Source organism: Bubalus kerabau, chromosome 1 (assembly GCF_029407905.1).
Source record: "Bubalus kerabau isolate K-KA32 ecotype Philippines breed swamp buffalo chromosome 1, PCC_UOA_SB_1v2, whole genome shotgun sequence".
Lineage (NCBI taxonomy): Eukaryota > Metazoa > Chordata > Mammalia > Artiodactyla > Bovidae > Bubalus > Bubalus kerabau.
The window spans coordinates 196,041,471-196,057,818 of record NC_073624.1 but is presented as its reverse complement, the minus strand read 5'-3'; the positions used below and the strand labels follow the sequence as shown (position 1 = coordinate 196,057,818).

At 42.7% G+C, this 16,348-nt stretch overlaps 1 protein-coding gene across 5 annotated transcripts in view; it reads left to right on the top strand.

Annotated features, from left to right (window-relative positions):
- The window catches only part of GRAMD2B (GRAM domain containing 2B), a 76,100-nt gene that overhangs the window by 37,946 nt on the left and 21,806 nt on the right, over positions 1 to 16,348 (top strand). For all 5 annotated transcript variants that reach the window (XM_055548823.1, XM_055548815.1, XM_055548807.1 and 2 more), the window contains exons 2-5: positions 8,438 to 8,557; positions 11,489 to 11,600; positions 14,037 to 14,103; positions 15,024 to 15,127. In XM_055548823.1, the coding sequence (XP_055404798.1) occupies positions 8,438 to 8,557; positions 11,489 to 11,600; positions 14,037 to 14,103; positions 15,024 to 15,127 (403 nt within the window). The remainder of the gene's footprint in view (positions 1 to 8,437; positions 8,558 to 11,488; positions 11,601 to 14,036; positions 14,104 to 15,023; positions 15,128 to 16,348) is intronic.

The window sequence follows — 16,348 nt, the reverse complement described above, 5'->3', positions numbered from 1 at the left end:
AAAAAACACCCTGACCAAAATATCTTGTGAAGTTAATTTGACTCTCAACTTTTTAGAATAAGAAGTTAGGAACCTCTGCCCTTCTTTGACCTCTTTACCACTCATATTTTTTGTTTAATAATACCTTCTCTTTTTTTCTTTTCTGTTTAGAATTCCTGTTCATTTGATAAGGAAGTACCTGGCTTAAACATGTCTTGTTTTTCCCTTACATTTTCTCTTTTCAAATTTCTGTATCTTGATGCTATTTTCCAACCCTTTGATTACATAAATAGGTCTCATTCAGTTCAGTTCAGTTGCTCAGTCGTGTCCGACTCTTTGCGACCCCATGGACTGCAGCACACCAGGCCTCCCTGTCCATCAACAACTCCGGGAGTTTACTCATGCCCATTGATCGGTGATGCCATCCAAGCATCTCATCCTCTGTTATCCCTTCTCCTCCCAGCTTCAGTCTTTCCCAGCATCAGGGTCTTTTCAAATGAGTCAGCTCTTCACATCAGGTGGCCAAAGTATTGGAGTTTCAACTTCAATATCAGTCCTTCCAATGAATATTCAAAACTGATTTACTTTAGGATGGACTGGTTGGATCTTCTTGCAGTCCAGGTGACTCTCAAGAATCTTCTCCAACACTACAGTTCAAAATCATCAATTCTTCGATGCTTAGCTTTCTTTATAGTCTAACTCTCACATCCGTACGTGACTACCAGAAAAACCATAGCCTTGACTTGATGGACCTTTGTTGGCAAAGTATTTCTCTGCTTTTTAATAATAAGCTGTCTAGGTTGGTCATAACTTTCCTTCCAATGAGTAAGCATCTTTTAATTTCATGGCTGAACTCACGATCTGCACTGATTTTGAAGCTCCAAAAAATGAAGTTTGCCACTGTTTCCACTGTTTCTCCATCTATTTGCCATGAAGTGATGGGACTGGATGCCATGATCTTTGTTTTCTGAATGTTGAGCTTTAAGCCAATTTTTTCACTACTCTTTCACTTTCATCAAGAGCCTCTACTTCTTCTTCACTTTCTGCCATAAGGATGGTGTCATCTGCATATCTGAGGTTATTGAGATTTCTCCCAGCAATCTTGATTCCAGCTTGTGCTTCTTCCAGCCCAGCGTTTCTCATGATGTACTCTGCATAGAAGTTAAGTAAGCAAGGTGACAATATACAGCCTTGACGTACTCCTTTTCCTATTTGGAACCAGTCTGTTGTTCCATGTCCAGTTCTAACTGTTGCTTCCCGACCTGCATACAGGTTTCTCAGGAGGCAGATCAGGTGGTCTGGTATTCCCATCTCTTTAAGAATTTTCCACAGTTTATTGTGATCCACACAGTCAAAGGCTTTGGCATAGTCAATAAAGCAGAAGTAGATGTTTTTCTGGAACTCTCTTGCTTTTTCCATGATCCAGCAGATGTTGGCAATTTGATCTCTGGTTCCTCTGCCTTTTCTAAAACCAGCTTGAACATCTGGAAGTTCACGGTTCACGTATTGCTGAAGCCTGGGTTGGAGAATTTTGAGCATTACTTTACTAGCGTGTGAGATGAGTGCAATTGTGCAGTAGTTTGAGCATTCTCTGGCATTGCCTTTCTTTGGGATTTGAATGAAAACTGACCTTTTCCAGTCCTGTGGCCACTGCTGAGTTTTCTAAATTTGCTGGCATATTGAGTGCAGCACTTAGACAGCATCATCTTTTAGGATTTGAAATAGCTCAACTGGAATTCCATCACTTCCACTAGCTTTGTTCGTAGTGATGCTTCCTAAGGCCCACTTGACTTCACATTCCAGGATGTCTGGCTCTAGGTCAGTGATCACACCATCGTGATTATCTGGGTGGTGAAGATCTTTTTTGTACAGTTCTTCTATGTATTCTTGCCACCTCTTCTTAATACCTTCTGCTTCTGTTAGGTCCATACCATTTCTGTTCTTTATCAAGCCCATCTTTGCATGAAATGTTCCCTTGGTATCTCTAATTTTCTTGAAGCAGTCTCTAGTCTTTCCCATTCTATTGTTTTCCTCTATTTCTTTGCATTGATCACTGAGGAAGGCTTTCTTATCTCTCCTTGGTATTCTTTGGAACTCTGCATTCAAATGGGTATATCTTTCCTTTTCTCCTTTGCTTTTTGCTTCTCTTCTTTTCACAGCTATTTGTAAGGCCTCCTCAGACAACCATTTTGCTTTTTTGCATTTCTTTTTCTTGGGGATGGTCTTGATCCCTGTCCCCTGTACAATGTCATGAACCTCCGTCCATAGTTCATCAGGCACTCTGTCTATCAGATCTAGTCCCTTAAATCTATTTCTCACTTCCACTGTATAATCATAAGGGATTTGATTTAGGTCATACCTGAATGGTCTAGTGGTTTTCCCCACTTTCTTCAATTTAAGTCTGAATTTGGCATTAAGGAGTTCATGGTCTGAGCCACAGTCAGCTCCTGGTCCTGTTTTTGCTGACTGTATAGAGCTCCATCTTTGGCTGCAAAGAATATAATCAATCTGATTTTGGTGTTGACCATCTGGTGATGTCCAGGTGTAGAATCTTCTCTTGTGTTGTTGGAAGAGGGTGTTTGCTATGACTAGTGCATTCTCTTGGCAAAACTGTTAGCCTTTGACCTGCTTCATTCTGTACTCCAAGGCCAAATTTACCTTGTTACCTCAGGTGTTTCTTAAGAACGTAATATTTGAGTAATGACTTAAAGGAAAGGAGAGAGAAAATTATGTGTTGCCCTTTATGGGGACAACAGCACTCCAGGCAGAGGGAACAGCCAGTGCTCAGATTTTCTTGTGGGAGTATAAACTGGGACGGAGTTAGAGGAATCCGGAGGGGCAGAGACGGCAGATCGGGAAGTGCTTTGTCGGCTATTAAGGATTTGAGCTCAGTCCTTTTGCATAATACTATGGTCTGTTTTATGAGTTCTGTCTTCTCTCTGAAGATATTAATTAGAAGGTTTTACATTTCTGTTTTTCTTGTTTGCTTGTTTATTTTCTTCTGTTCTCTGAAGTCAGTTTTCTAGGGGTTTTACCTTCTTATTGGTTTATCCTGGTCTTTTCTTTAAGACTTCAGATTTTCTTCAAGGGTCTAGCAATCCTTTGCTGTCATTTCATGTGTAAGAATGAGGGACTGGTGGGCAGTGGAGGGTCAGATGAGGAATTAGAGCAGTTCAGTAGAACATGGATAGGGAATTGGTACTTAGCTTGGGACCACTTTGTTCAAAATGGAAAGAAGAGAAGGGATTTATTCTGGGGCTTCACCCTCCATACTAGGTACCCTGATTTCCTGCTGCTAAATTATTCATTTTTTTAAATTGACAACCTTTTGACGGTGAGGGTGGGATGATTTGGAAGAATGGCATTGAAACATGTATATTATCATATGTGAAATGAATCACCAGTTCAGGTTCAATGCATGAGACAGGGTGCTTGGGGCTGGTACACTGGGATAACCCAGAAGGATGGGATGGGGAGGGAGGTGGGAGGGGGGTTCAGGATGGGGAACACATGTACACCCATGGCGGATTCATGTCAATGTATGGCAAAACCTCTACAATATTGTAAAATAATTAGTCTCCAATTAAAATAAATAAATTTATATTAAAAAAATAAATTGACAACCTTTCTGGTTTTTTTTTTTTTTTTTTTTCTCACAGGCTGAGTAGATGACTGTCTGACATATCAGTGTTGAGGTCGGGCAGGGGGTAGTCACGAGTTGGAGGATGGGCAGAGATTTTGAGCACCTACACACACACCTTTAATTTTGTTTAATGTTTTCACACTTCTTACATCCTCCTCTTATAGCACCTTATTGGATTCTGAGAAACAGGTTGCTATTCTCTTATCTTCCACTGATGCCCAAATTCTAAAATACAACTTCCTCTGCTTTGCCGCATGAGTTCATGTTGTACTTCACTTTCATTTTCCAGATATGTGGGGAAATCATCTTCTGTGGATGGTCTCCCACCATTATTGTAAGCAGGATTATTATTTCTCGTTTTAACAGGCCTCAGAAAGGAGAGGCAAACACCTGTGCTCCTGTTCTCCATCCCGAGCTGGAAGCCTGTCAGGTTTCATCACAGGTTTTGCTGAAACCAAAGAATACTATGTTTTTGGCTTTTCTTTTTAAAATCTGCCAGTAAGCCTATCCAGAAAAAAGGAAAAGTTAACTTGTCATTAATGTTTTATTTTAACATTATGCTGACCTCTAATATCCATTTAACTTTTCTAAATGTTTATTTATATAAAAAGTCAATTCCAGGATATTGCCAAGAATTTGGTGATGCAGTTATGACCAGAATTGTTTTCCCTAAATGTTTGTATCAGCAGCCCATCAGAAAAATTGGCAAAATGTACATACAAACAGCTAATTTGCAAAACAGGAGATAAAGAACACATATGAAAATACACTCAACCATACTCATCAGAAGAGAAATGTAAATCAAATCAAAACTATAATGGGATTTTTTTTTACCTCTCACATTTGTAGAGATCAAAAATTTTAGCAGTTTAAAAAAAAAAAACTTTAACACTAGTCATTGGTAAAATTGTTATTCTCTGGGCTAGGTACCTGCTAGGCACTTTGGATTATTTTTTTAAGTTTAACACTTTGTTAGAAATGTGTAAACTCTGATACGTATTATGGGTGTGAGTCACAAAACCTTTACTAAAGGCAATTTGGCAATAACTGTAAAAATTTTTTTATTTGTGTACATTTTAACACAGCAGTTTCATTTCCAGGAAATTATCCTGTGGATGTATTCACACATAATAACATGCGAGGACATTCTTAGTAATGTTTGTATTTATGATAAGACTGAAATCACCTAAATGCCCATAAATAAGGAACTGGTTAAATTATAAGTCAGCCATTACAGTGGAACTCTATGCTGTCATTAAAAAGAATGAGGAAGCTCTATGGGTACTGATAGGAAAAGAGTACCAAGATATCGTAAGTTGAAAAAAAGGGGTCGGGGTATAGAATAGCATGCCATCACTTCTGCTTAAAACACACACACACTCGCAGGCACTCCGATTCCCTGGAAGGATACACAGGAGCTGGGAACAGTAGGTGCCTCCAGAGAGAAACAGGGTGACCATGAAACAGGGGTGGGCACAGGGGAGATTTGTTTTTCCATTTGTAACTTTGAATTGTATTGTTGTGCTTTTAGTACCTATTCAGGAATAAATATGTCAATAGATAAATACAATGTAACATTTCCAGATAAAGATATACTTACATCAGAATTGTAAATGAAAGACCATTCTTCCTGACTTATAAAATCTAGTTTGCTCCCAGCCTAGACTGAGTTTGCTTTGCACTTGGGAGAGGCTCAGAGGTCTTGGAGAGGCACTGATTTCCATCACCAGCTCCTGCATCTTGTGCACCCCATGCTGCTTTCTGCTTCCCGTTACTATGATTCTGGTTACCGTATGGCTGCTGCCCAGTGGTCCCCAGGGTCCTCCTCTGTCCCTGCAGCCCATCACTCTGCTTCCCAAGTGCTAGCCACTCGTGCCCACCTGCCACGGGGTCACCAAGCAGGCAGCATACTAGGAGCAAGTCTGAGGCTACAGATCTTGGCAAGTCCAGGGGCAGCCTACTTTTCAGCACAGGGTTTCAGTGTCACTGTGCTTTCACACACCTGACCTTAATCATGACCATCCGATTTCCAGGATTTTATTTTCTGGTGCAACATATGCTATCTTCAGGTCCCTTCTTAACCTTTGCTGGGCAAGACTGTGGTTTCGAGAAATGATAATCAGGAAGTTTTTTAAATGATAGTGGATGTAAAACTATCTCACTGGTACTACCATAAAGGTTTTAGTGACCTTTTTTATGCCCAAGCTTAGACTAATTTAACTTGAAGGGAGACAAACACAGGTGTATCACCGTAGTTAGGAAGGAACACAGCTTCCTGGACTGAACCAAAGTGAGGCACTTGTTTGCATTTATCTGAGATACAGTATAATCATTCACCTGAGACAGAACCTAATCGTCACTGAGATGTGATGGTGCCTGAGTACAACACAGCCTCAGCAGGAGAGGCAAAGAGCCTGGGAGATAGAAACGACAGGAGAGAGGTGTTGAGTTTACTCTAAACTCAGAGAGAGACTTTCCAGGAGGAATAATAGTGGACTCCACATAAAAATTCTAATTCTGAAACATTGTGAAGTCTGAATCAACTCATCATCAAACTAATGAGGAGGTCTAGGAAGTAAGGAATATCAGACTGTTGATAGGGATTGTCAACCTGTTTTTTTAATTTATAGATTGCATAATGGTGTGTGGCAGTGTATTATTGAAACCATCACTGGTTTCAACGTGGTAGCTGGTAATGCATATGCTACTGCCTAGCAGGTAAAGTCAGGCTTGGTTAGTATAAGTGTGTCTGTCTTATCTCCCAAGCATTGGCACCCTTGTCTTTCTATGGCAATTGCTCAGAAACTCCCTACTGAGAAGCTTTCAGGGCCCATAACTGATGCTTAAATTGGGTTCGAGATTGGAGAAGATTGGTGAAGATGGATCCCCTGTTCCCAGCATCTTCTCCCACTTCTCTGCTTCCTTAAAACTGAAACTCATTTATCCATCTCACCAGCAGGGCCAGCAGGGACCCATAAACAAGTGTTTGTTGAGCGAAAAGGATCATTGACTGGGCTTTTTTTTTAGTTAATTCTATAGTCAGTGTCCTTGAAAGAACCTTATCTTCTTGTTTCTGGTTTGCTTGTTTTGTTTTGTTTTTTAAAGTGATTTCCTTGTTTTCATGACTTAAGTGAGACCTGTTATTTCATCTCCCTTGTCAGTGAGAGTTCAGCTTCACTGATGGTAACTTTACAGTTTCTGAGAGGCACTGAGGAAGTGGTTTCTTTCTTCCCCTACGCCCTCCTCACTCAAGCACAGGCAAGTCTCTGTTTTTTGGATTCTAGCAGTTAGAGTCTGCTGCTGACAAGATGACCTCTGGGCTAAGGGGTGCCTCCAAGAATCATCTCACCAGTGTTAGGAATTAGCTTGCTTGAGTTTCCTTAGCATCTTTGAGTAAACAAAAACACAAATTGAATTGGCCATAGACATTACAGAATCAATAATTGTCAATCCCATATTGATCAACACCGGCAAGTGACCACAGTAAGCAAAAGGCTTCCTCTACATCTTGGCACTGGGCTCTTCTGCCCAGAGCAAGGGGCACCGTTTCTCTGGCAAGCCATGTGTCCACAGGGCTACAGTCAGACAGACAGCACCGTTTCCTGGGTGCCTTTGACTGGGCACGGCTCTTTTCTGAGTCCACAAAGGCGCTGTCCAGGATGGGCCTGAATCTGACCCTTCAGAGAACTTGGTAAACATTTGAAGGAATGCTGAAGTGGATTATTGAAGTTCCACACACACTTTGTCTCCCTACTTCAAGAGGGACTCTCCAGTGGACTTCTTTTTCTTTTTTGGTTTATTCAATTTCCTTGACTAGGTTGTGGGAACTTTTTTCCTGTGTCCACCGCACTGGCCCTCCTCCATCTTTAATGGTTCAGCATGCGGCCCTCTGACTTACTGTCCCCTCTTCTCCCTCTTTCACCAAGGTCAGACCTAGTTTTCCGGAAGCCCATTAAGCACGATTACATATTAGCACTGTCCTAGACCCTGAGGTCAGTATAAAGATCAATGAGATTTTCACTCCAGCCTGGGGCTCCCACATCACGGAACTAGTAAGAGGGCTCAGAGGATAGATAGGTGGTTGGGGGGATGGATGAATGCAAAGAAAGAAAACTTGAGTACGGCCTTCTACACAAAGGCCTCTCAGATGGACAGACCTGAGTTTGAATCACAACTCAGACAGGCCAGTTCTATGAACTGGGGCGAGTAATTCACCATGTAAGAGCCTCAGGTTCTTCCTCTGTGAAATGGGGTTAGTAATTCCCACCTAGCCTAGGTGGTGGTGTGGATTAGAGATAGTAATTGCTGAGAGAGGCACTTGGTGAAATTAGCAACCACCCAAGCCAAGTCCTATAGGTCTACAACAAAAGGTGATAAGTGACATAAATGCAAACAAAACGGGTGGGGGTTCCTGGGGGACAACTCACACCTGGCAGGAGGCCACATGTGAGCAGGTTCAGGAGGCCCTCCCAGCCTCCAGGTAATCTGCCACCTCCGTGCTGGGCAGGGCTGAGCCAGGCAGTACAGGGCTCATGGGCGACAGACCTGGGAGCCAGCGAGTCCCTGTAAAGTCGGACATTTACCTCCACATAAACCTGCAGGTGTATCTGAAGCCAGCATGACCCAGAGCTCCTCCTCCTCTGGCACCAGCGGAGGGGCCAGAATGGAGGGATGGGAAGGGCACAGCTGTCCTTGTTGACTTCAGCCTGTTGCAGGATTGAAGATCATTCCACTCTCAGAAAAGTGAGGTCACGTCATCGTCTTTCCATCCTCCCCACCCTGGATGTCTAAGGTCAAGCGTTTTCTCTTCCCCAGCTCAGAGGCTGAGAATGGTGTGGAGGAGAAGAAGAAGGTATGCAGGTCGCCAGCAGCGCTGTCTCCCACCCCGTCCAGCGAGGCCGAGTCCCAGGACCAGAAGAGAACCATTTCCCTGCGGTGAGTCCTCACATGACTCCCTCCGTTTTTTTGGCTTTTCAGAGGGAGGGGTTGCTGGAAAGAGCTGGTATGTCTAGTTTTATGGTGGTGGCTAAGACGGAAGCTCTCCTACAGGCAGGGAACACCCCTGAGAAAGGAGTGAGGTGTTTTTCCTTCCCATCCAGGCACTGGCACCTGCTTTCTCTCTGAGCTCTTCCTAGCAGTCTCTCTTCTCCTTCCCACCTCAGTCTTCTGCAAACTTTCTGCCCCTTTCTTAAGCACTGATTTTGCTACGTGATAAAGCCTGGGTGGCCCCCTCTCTGGCACAGAGTTAGAAAGCACCTGGAAAGACTGGCAGAGTTACTGATGAGGCCACCCCGGCTGAATTGTGTGCTCAGCCTATGGGTGTGCACAGCTGCCGTCTCACTTCCCTGGCAGCTGCAGAAATGAGAGGAGGGAAAAAGCCTTGCCTGGGATCCCTGGGCAGGGTGTGCACTGCCTGTTTCCGGGGACCAGTGCTGGAAACCAGGCTCAGTTTGATCGTGGGGCTGTGAGGAGAGAGGAGGTTTGAGACATGGACTTCTGCTCCCCATCACTCTCAGGGCCACCAATTATGTGCCTTTTTTCACATGGAAGAAAGAAGTAGGAATTTCAAGTTGCCTTTCTGCCCTTAAAGGAGAATGGTTAAGCCAACAATCAATCACAAGTAACTCTGGCCGTTCATCTACACCGAGTGGAGTGATAGCTCTCTTCCCCTTATTAGAACTGTCAGAATTGCTGCCTTCTACGACTTTGGGCCTCTGCTAAAGGATGATTCAATAACTCCTACTGTTCCCTTCCTTCCTGGCCACCCCAGCCCGCGTCTTCTCTGCTAATCTATTCCTCACTCAGGACCAAGCATAAGTCTTTACTGTGCCCCCTCCGTGTTCTTTTCTCTCACTCCCAATTCTCTCTCCATCTTTTTTGCAAGTCTGTTTTGGCGCATCTCACTTTCAACTGTTCTTTCTATAGCTGTTTTCCTGTCAGAGCATCCTGCCTTACTCAGCAAAGACATAAAGCCTGTTGTTTCTTGTGACTTTCGGCACCAATGACTGGCTACCACAGGTGCTCTGAAATGCACTACACGTGTAACTCCACCTTCCCCAGGCTTTACACCAGACTAATACACTCATCATCTTACACCAAGCACCGGGGCTTGTGAAACTTCTCCAAAGTGTGATCTGTGGAGTGCAGAGAGCTCTGCACTTGGTTGAAGGCTCTGCTCTCACTGTCTGGAAGTTCTGAATTTTTGAATAAAAATATTTGCACTAGGCTTCAGGTCCTGCTCATAGTCATTTGTAAGAAGTGAGAAGTTGAAAAGGCACAAAAAAATCATGTGTGTAAATGAACATCCCTCCCACCCTTACTTCAAGCCAGTGCTGTGCAGACAAACCCTTCTGCTTGTGCCACTTGAAACCAAGGGCACAGCGGCCCTTCTGTCGCATTTGCTTACAGCCCGTAGTTCTTTGAAAGGTCTGATCATTGCGTTGACGGTACCATTAGCATTTATTAATTTCAATCAATAGAGGTGATAAATTCAAATTAGTGAAAAAAAAAATTCAAATTAGTGGCTAATATAAATAATAGGTAATTTGACATTTGTAAAAAGTTTTATTTTCGAGTAGAGTACAAATGTTTACTCATAGTTGTTTTTTTTTTTTAAGTCATTCCTAAATTCTAAAGGCATTTATATCCATAAATTGGTTCAATGGCCAGTACTTGAACCCAAATCTCTGTGCCTTGAATTGAATGATAGGTATCTTGGACACAAACTACTGGGGCTGGCAGAGGCCTGGGACATTACATGGTCCATAGCCTCATAGCTGAGAAAACCAGAGCCTAAAGTCTAACTTCATTTCTATTTCTGTGTCACACCCCTCTGCCACACCAATTGCTGAAGAGTCTTCTTAAATTCACTTTGAACCAAACATTGCTTTTAACTGCACCTTGATCTAAAGAATACTGTTGTGGAATCATGAATTTCATGTGCCATGTTCCCCCCAAGAAACAGAAAAAAATCTATATAATTGTATCACCAAACTTGTTCATGCCTCATGTTTATACCTCAAAATCATGCACTCAATCCACACTGACATGGCTGTGTTTTGCTGTATGGTTGAAGATGCAAATGCTACCCAAATGGAGAAGCAGGACTGGAATCGTTTTGGAAAGAAGTCGGGGAGCTCTGACCTCTGCCCCCAAACATGGTCTTTTTTTATCATGATTTCACTTCTTTATTCCCACTCTGTGATGATCTGTCTCTCTTTTCCTCATACCCAGTTCCTGCTCATCCTGTTAGGCCAAGTATATTAAACCCATGTTGTCCTGTTGGTCTCGTCTCTTCCCTCCTGTTGGACTTATTGTCTCTGTATCTCCTCCTAATGCCTGGGATAGGCATTGTTTTGATGCTGTATCACATACTGCCTTTTTAAAGAGATGCTTGATGTGTGCGCAGGCTCCTTAAGGATAAAGACTGTCTTGTCTGTTCTGATGCATTTAACGCAGCACCTCACTGAATTAACACTTGAGAAGTATTGACAGAATTTTGAAACCAGATATTCCTGGATTGAACTATAGCTGCAGCTTCCATTATTGGCCTCCAGTACTACTCTGTATACTGCTTGACGTACTTTTGAGATGATATAATTACTTTCACAGCTCGATCAATACTTCTTTCTTCCATAAGGTATGATTTCTGCAGTTTGGGATGACTAGCTGCTGAAATCACCCTGTCACCCACATCACATGCTGGGTAAATGCTCTTAGAGTACTGAGTGATCATTGATATCTAGAAGAGAAAAACCAATGAAAGGCTTTGTTGTGAGTTGGCGTGATAATTAAGATGTAGTAATAAAATTAGTGGGTAGCATAAGAAATTTCATTTTATAGACTCCCTGGATTTTCTTTCCTCAGGTCAAAATCCAGTTTCGATGGGGTCCCTGTAGCAAATGAGAAAAACGACTGTAAAACTGAAAGCAAGAATGACTCTAAGATTGAAAGGAAAAAGTCCTCATCTTCAAGCCAGGTAATTTAGGAACGAGATGTGTATCGTCCCAGAGGGCGAAAGGGGCATTGATTTGAAGCCAGCTGGAGGAAGGAACACAAGGGCCAGGACTAATGCTGGGACACATTTAGAGAACAAGGGATTTCACAGCTGACCTTCCAGCATGTGCTGAATGGTAGTGAGTCCTGCACTGTGGCCCCATACTCTGACAAGTGCCCAGAGAGCAGGGGCCAACCCAGATTCGTGTGCCTGTCTAATAATTAGCCAAGACCAGGAGAACTGTGACATCCTTACCCTGCAGTTACAGCCTGATAAGGCATCTGTGTGAACAGAAGGCCTCCCAAGTGCACACAGAGGAGGAAAGCCTGGAACAGGGTTATGATTCTTCTCCAGAAGAATATACCCAGACAGATCTGTGGCATAGAGTATGACATACTGGGGTTTTTTGACACTTCACCCCTAAAATACTTGAATATGTGTCTCCTAACAACTAGAACAAGAAACTGTTGACTCACCTGAGAAATTTAACTAAATAGTACATTTATGAAGATATTATTAATGTAAAATCCATTTTCAGTTTCCACAGTTGTCCCAGTAGTCAATGTCTTTTACAGAGGTGTTTTTTTTTTTTCCCCACTCTCTAGAATCCAGTTGAGCCATGCATTGCATTTGTTTGTCATGTCATGTTTAATTTGGATCAGTCCCTGCCTTTTTTTAAATTTGATTTTTATCCACATTGTTGAAGATTTCATGGCCCAGGAGGATATTTTTAAATCAAGCATGCAGCCAGTACTCACTGTAGCCATTAAAAAGGAAATCTCAGCAAAGGTCTGATAGAACACCGAGCTTTGTAAATTTTTACTGGAGTATAGTTGATTTACAGTGTTGTGTTAGTCTCTGCTGAACAGCAATGTGAATCAGTTATACATATATCCACTTTTTTAGATGCTATTCCCAGATAGGCCATTACAGAGTATTGGAGTTTCCTGTGCTATCCAGTAGATTCTTATTAGTTATCTCTTTCTTTGTAATAGTGTGTAGATATCAATCCTAATCTCCCCATTTATGCCTCCCTCCCACCCCCACTTTCCCCACTGGTAACCGTAAGTTTTAGAACAATGTCTAGCTTTAATCAGAGGGAACTTTCTGGATGCCAGACGTACTCCAAGAAGCAGCATGAGCTAACCTACTTTATGTGAAGTGTTCATCCATGAATTAGTTGTCTCGAGGGGACTGTCTGTCATATGAATGACCTTTATGGGCATACTAGGACCATTTATGCCATTGAGACCACTTCTAGTTTAGATAGTAAATCATCAAGGGCCAATTTGTGGTATCTCTTTTCTGCTCATAAGATTCTGCCTGCTGGATGCTTTTGAAGAAGAGTGATCCTGTGGACAGAGGGCCTACCTCTACCTCTCAGTAGATGTGTGGAGCCAGTTAAGTCCCCAAGTGTCCCTGAGGCACAGGTCCCTGGACGGTGCAGTACGAACATCAGTTCCCAGGTTATTGTGGAGCTGGGAGTGGTGTTTTGTGAATGTCCTTTACAGGCTGTAAAGGAGAAGGCGATGGCACCCCACTCCAGTACTCTTGCCTGGAAAATCCCATGGGCGGAGGAACCTGGTAGGCTGCAGTCCATGGGGTCGCTATGAGTCAGACACGACTGAGCGACTTCACTTTCACTTTACAGGCTGTAAAGTGCTGTCTGTACATTGTTATCATAACTGGAAACAGGTGCCTTGAAAATGAAGTGATTTGTAGCATTTCAGACTCTTGGGCCTTCTACTGCCCTGGAGAGCTAAATCTTTCATGTGAACCCTGTTTGTCATCTCCCCCAACACTGGTTAAGGAAATACCTTCACCACAGTAATAGTGATAGGGACACCCCCAGTAGCAGGTCCTGGAGATGTATCACCCCATTTAAGCCCTAGGACATCCTTCTGATGCAGGTACAGAAAACTGAGGCCCAGAGAGGTTAAGTTACTAGGCCAGGATCACATACCACAGAAGAGGTGCCGCCAAGACTTAAACTCAGGGTTATCTGATACAGAGCTTTTAACCACTACCCTCTTCTGAGAGTACTCACTGGGATCTTGAGTGCCCTGGGATTCACACTACCTGGTGAGATTCTGACAGTTGTACCTCATTTCTTATTAGGGATAGCCTCGTCCAGCCACTTCTGCAGAAAGCTGCCCACCAGCTACTTCATGATTATAGATACATGTCCAGTCATCAGGTCACTAATCTTGTTGGAAAATGAAACCTTTGTGACCTCCACTGTTTTTCCCTGAAGGACTGTGTTGGAGACTGTAAGATCAGGGAGAAGGACTTCCTAAAGATTCTTTATTTAAGAGTGGGAAGACTTGTTATATAATTTCAATTGACGTTAAAGTTTGTTTATGTTTGACAAGAATGCCGAGAACAGTGACTTCTGTCTGTGTTTTGTCTTCCTTGTAGGACAAAGCAAACATGCACTTCCACAAACTGTTTCTAGATGTCCCCACGGAGGAACCTTTGAGGCAAAGTAAGTTCTGACCTGGTTGACTTCGAAAAGATGCTAATTGGTTTTGGGGGTGAAAGAGCCTGGGGACTGAATCACCAAGGGGAATAGGTTTCTGAAAGTCATGATGTGACCGTAATGCTGACCTCACTCAGCTCTCACCCAGCACCTTGAGAGATAAGAGAGTAGAATGGGGAACTGACTCCCTCCATGTGATACAGAGGTATCCCAGAGGTTTCCAGAATGTCCTCGCCTTCCATATTCGTGCTAACATGCATTGTGATTAGACTGTGCTGAGTTTTAGGATAACAAGACCAAGCAAGACCAGACTGGAAGAAAGCAACACAGACCTAGGTCGACAGACATGGTGACCCCTGCATTGTTCAGGGCTCAGCGGTCACACCTAAACACCCGGCCCAGCACGCCGTTCAGCACCTGCTTGTCTCCTTCTGGGAGCAGAGCGACCCAGGGTTCCAGTCCAGCCTCCCTCAGTACACAATGCTAAGGCAGCATGCTGGGTTCCTGCCATTGTCTCCACACAGGAAGGTGTGGTCATGTGCTCTTCCCACAGTGAGACCATCTATTTCAAAAGAGTCATTATGAGCATCCCAGGGAAGGAGGGGCAGGCAGCAGTGTCAACATGAGCACAAGCGTGACACACCTCCCCAAACGCAGGTTTTTGAAGCATCATTCTGAACCCTCATCTGCAACGACAGACTTACCTTTCTGTTTCGATGTTTATACTGAAGTTTGTAAGACTTGGAATTAACAAACTCTCATCTCCATAGCTTTATTCCACTAAAGATGACTGAAAAGCAGGGGAGAGATCTTTTGAGCATATGAGTGTGTTATCTCTGCCCATCCCTGAGTCATCAACAGATATATACAATTTTCCTCTTAAATGGAAATTGTAAATGATGTTATACCTGTGTATATCTTCCCAGGTTTTACGTGTGCTCTACAGAAAGAAATATTATACCAAGGGAAGCTCTTTGTATCAGAAAACTGGATTTGTTTTCATTCCAAGGTCTTTGGAAAAGACACTAAGGTTAGTATTTTTTTAAAAAGAAAACTAACCCTGCATTTTCTTACATATTGTTAATATTAATTGTTAAATGTAGCAATGTTTATAAATATTTGTGTCATTATGATACCTTTATACCAAGTTTCCTTTACTGTAGTCCCAAATACTACAGGTTCTAAATGCCTCTGCATGAGTGCTAAGTCTCTTCAGTCGTGTCTGACTCCTTGTGACCCCATGGACTATACAACCCAGGGATAGAACCAGTGTCTCTTCTGTCTTCTGCGTTGGCAGGCGGGTTCTTTACTACTAGAGCTGCCCAGGAAGCCCCCTAAATGCCTCTAGATGATACAAACTTCTCTTTTTCCCTAACCTGCACTCTTTTCATTCTTTTCCTTACGTACATATATCCCTCCTGAAATCCTGCCTTAAATCCTTTTTACCAAGATGTCACCAGCACACTCAAAGTTCTTCATCTGGAGAGTTTGTTTCAAAGACATACATTAAACCCAAAACAATTAAAAAAAAAAAAAATTTACACCATATTCACACAGTTACCATGAGAAATCTAGATAAACAGGCCTATAAATAAGCTACTTATTAGAGCTCCCTTTGTTGCTAGTATAAAATGAGCAGGCTTTGGAGCTTTTTGGTCCTGGTCTGGGAGTCACATACAATCTCCAGTAGACGTGGACTGACATCTTTTCCTTCTCACTAAATACAGATTTGGGGGAGCAGAGTCCCATGATACCTGAGCCATTAAGGAGAAGAGCCTGAAGGAGTTGGTAGTTTTCCCAGGGCACCGCCTTTTAAAACAAGGCCCTTGGGAGTTTGATGTAAGAAAGGGAAAAGCTCATTCCTTCCCACTGACATTCTTTCCCTTTGAGCTATGATGTCACATCACACGGTTCAGCCAGGCCAGCAGAACAAGGAGGCAGAGAAACACCTGGGGCTTGCGTGACTGTGGTGAGTTTTTAATCATTCTGATTCATGATTATGAACAAGCAACTTTTATATTCATGAAGTAGCTGATTAAAAACTCCTTTTGTTTTGACTGGTAGATATGTTTCATTTAAATACTCTTCCTAAAGCTACTGGCAGTCTTATAAATAAAGGCCACTTAACAAATACAGTGGAAATTCTATATGTTGGTGTTGAGTCAGCAGAGTAGCATCAAACATGTAATTTTTATTGTATGGAGTTGTGTTGAGATAAACATAGTTTAGATTCCCAGTATTATTTGAATCA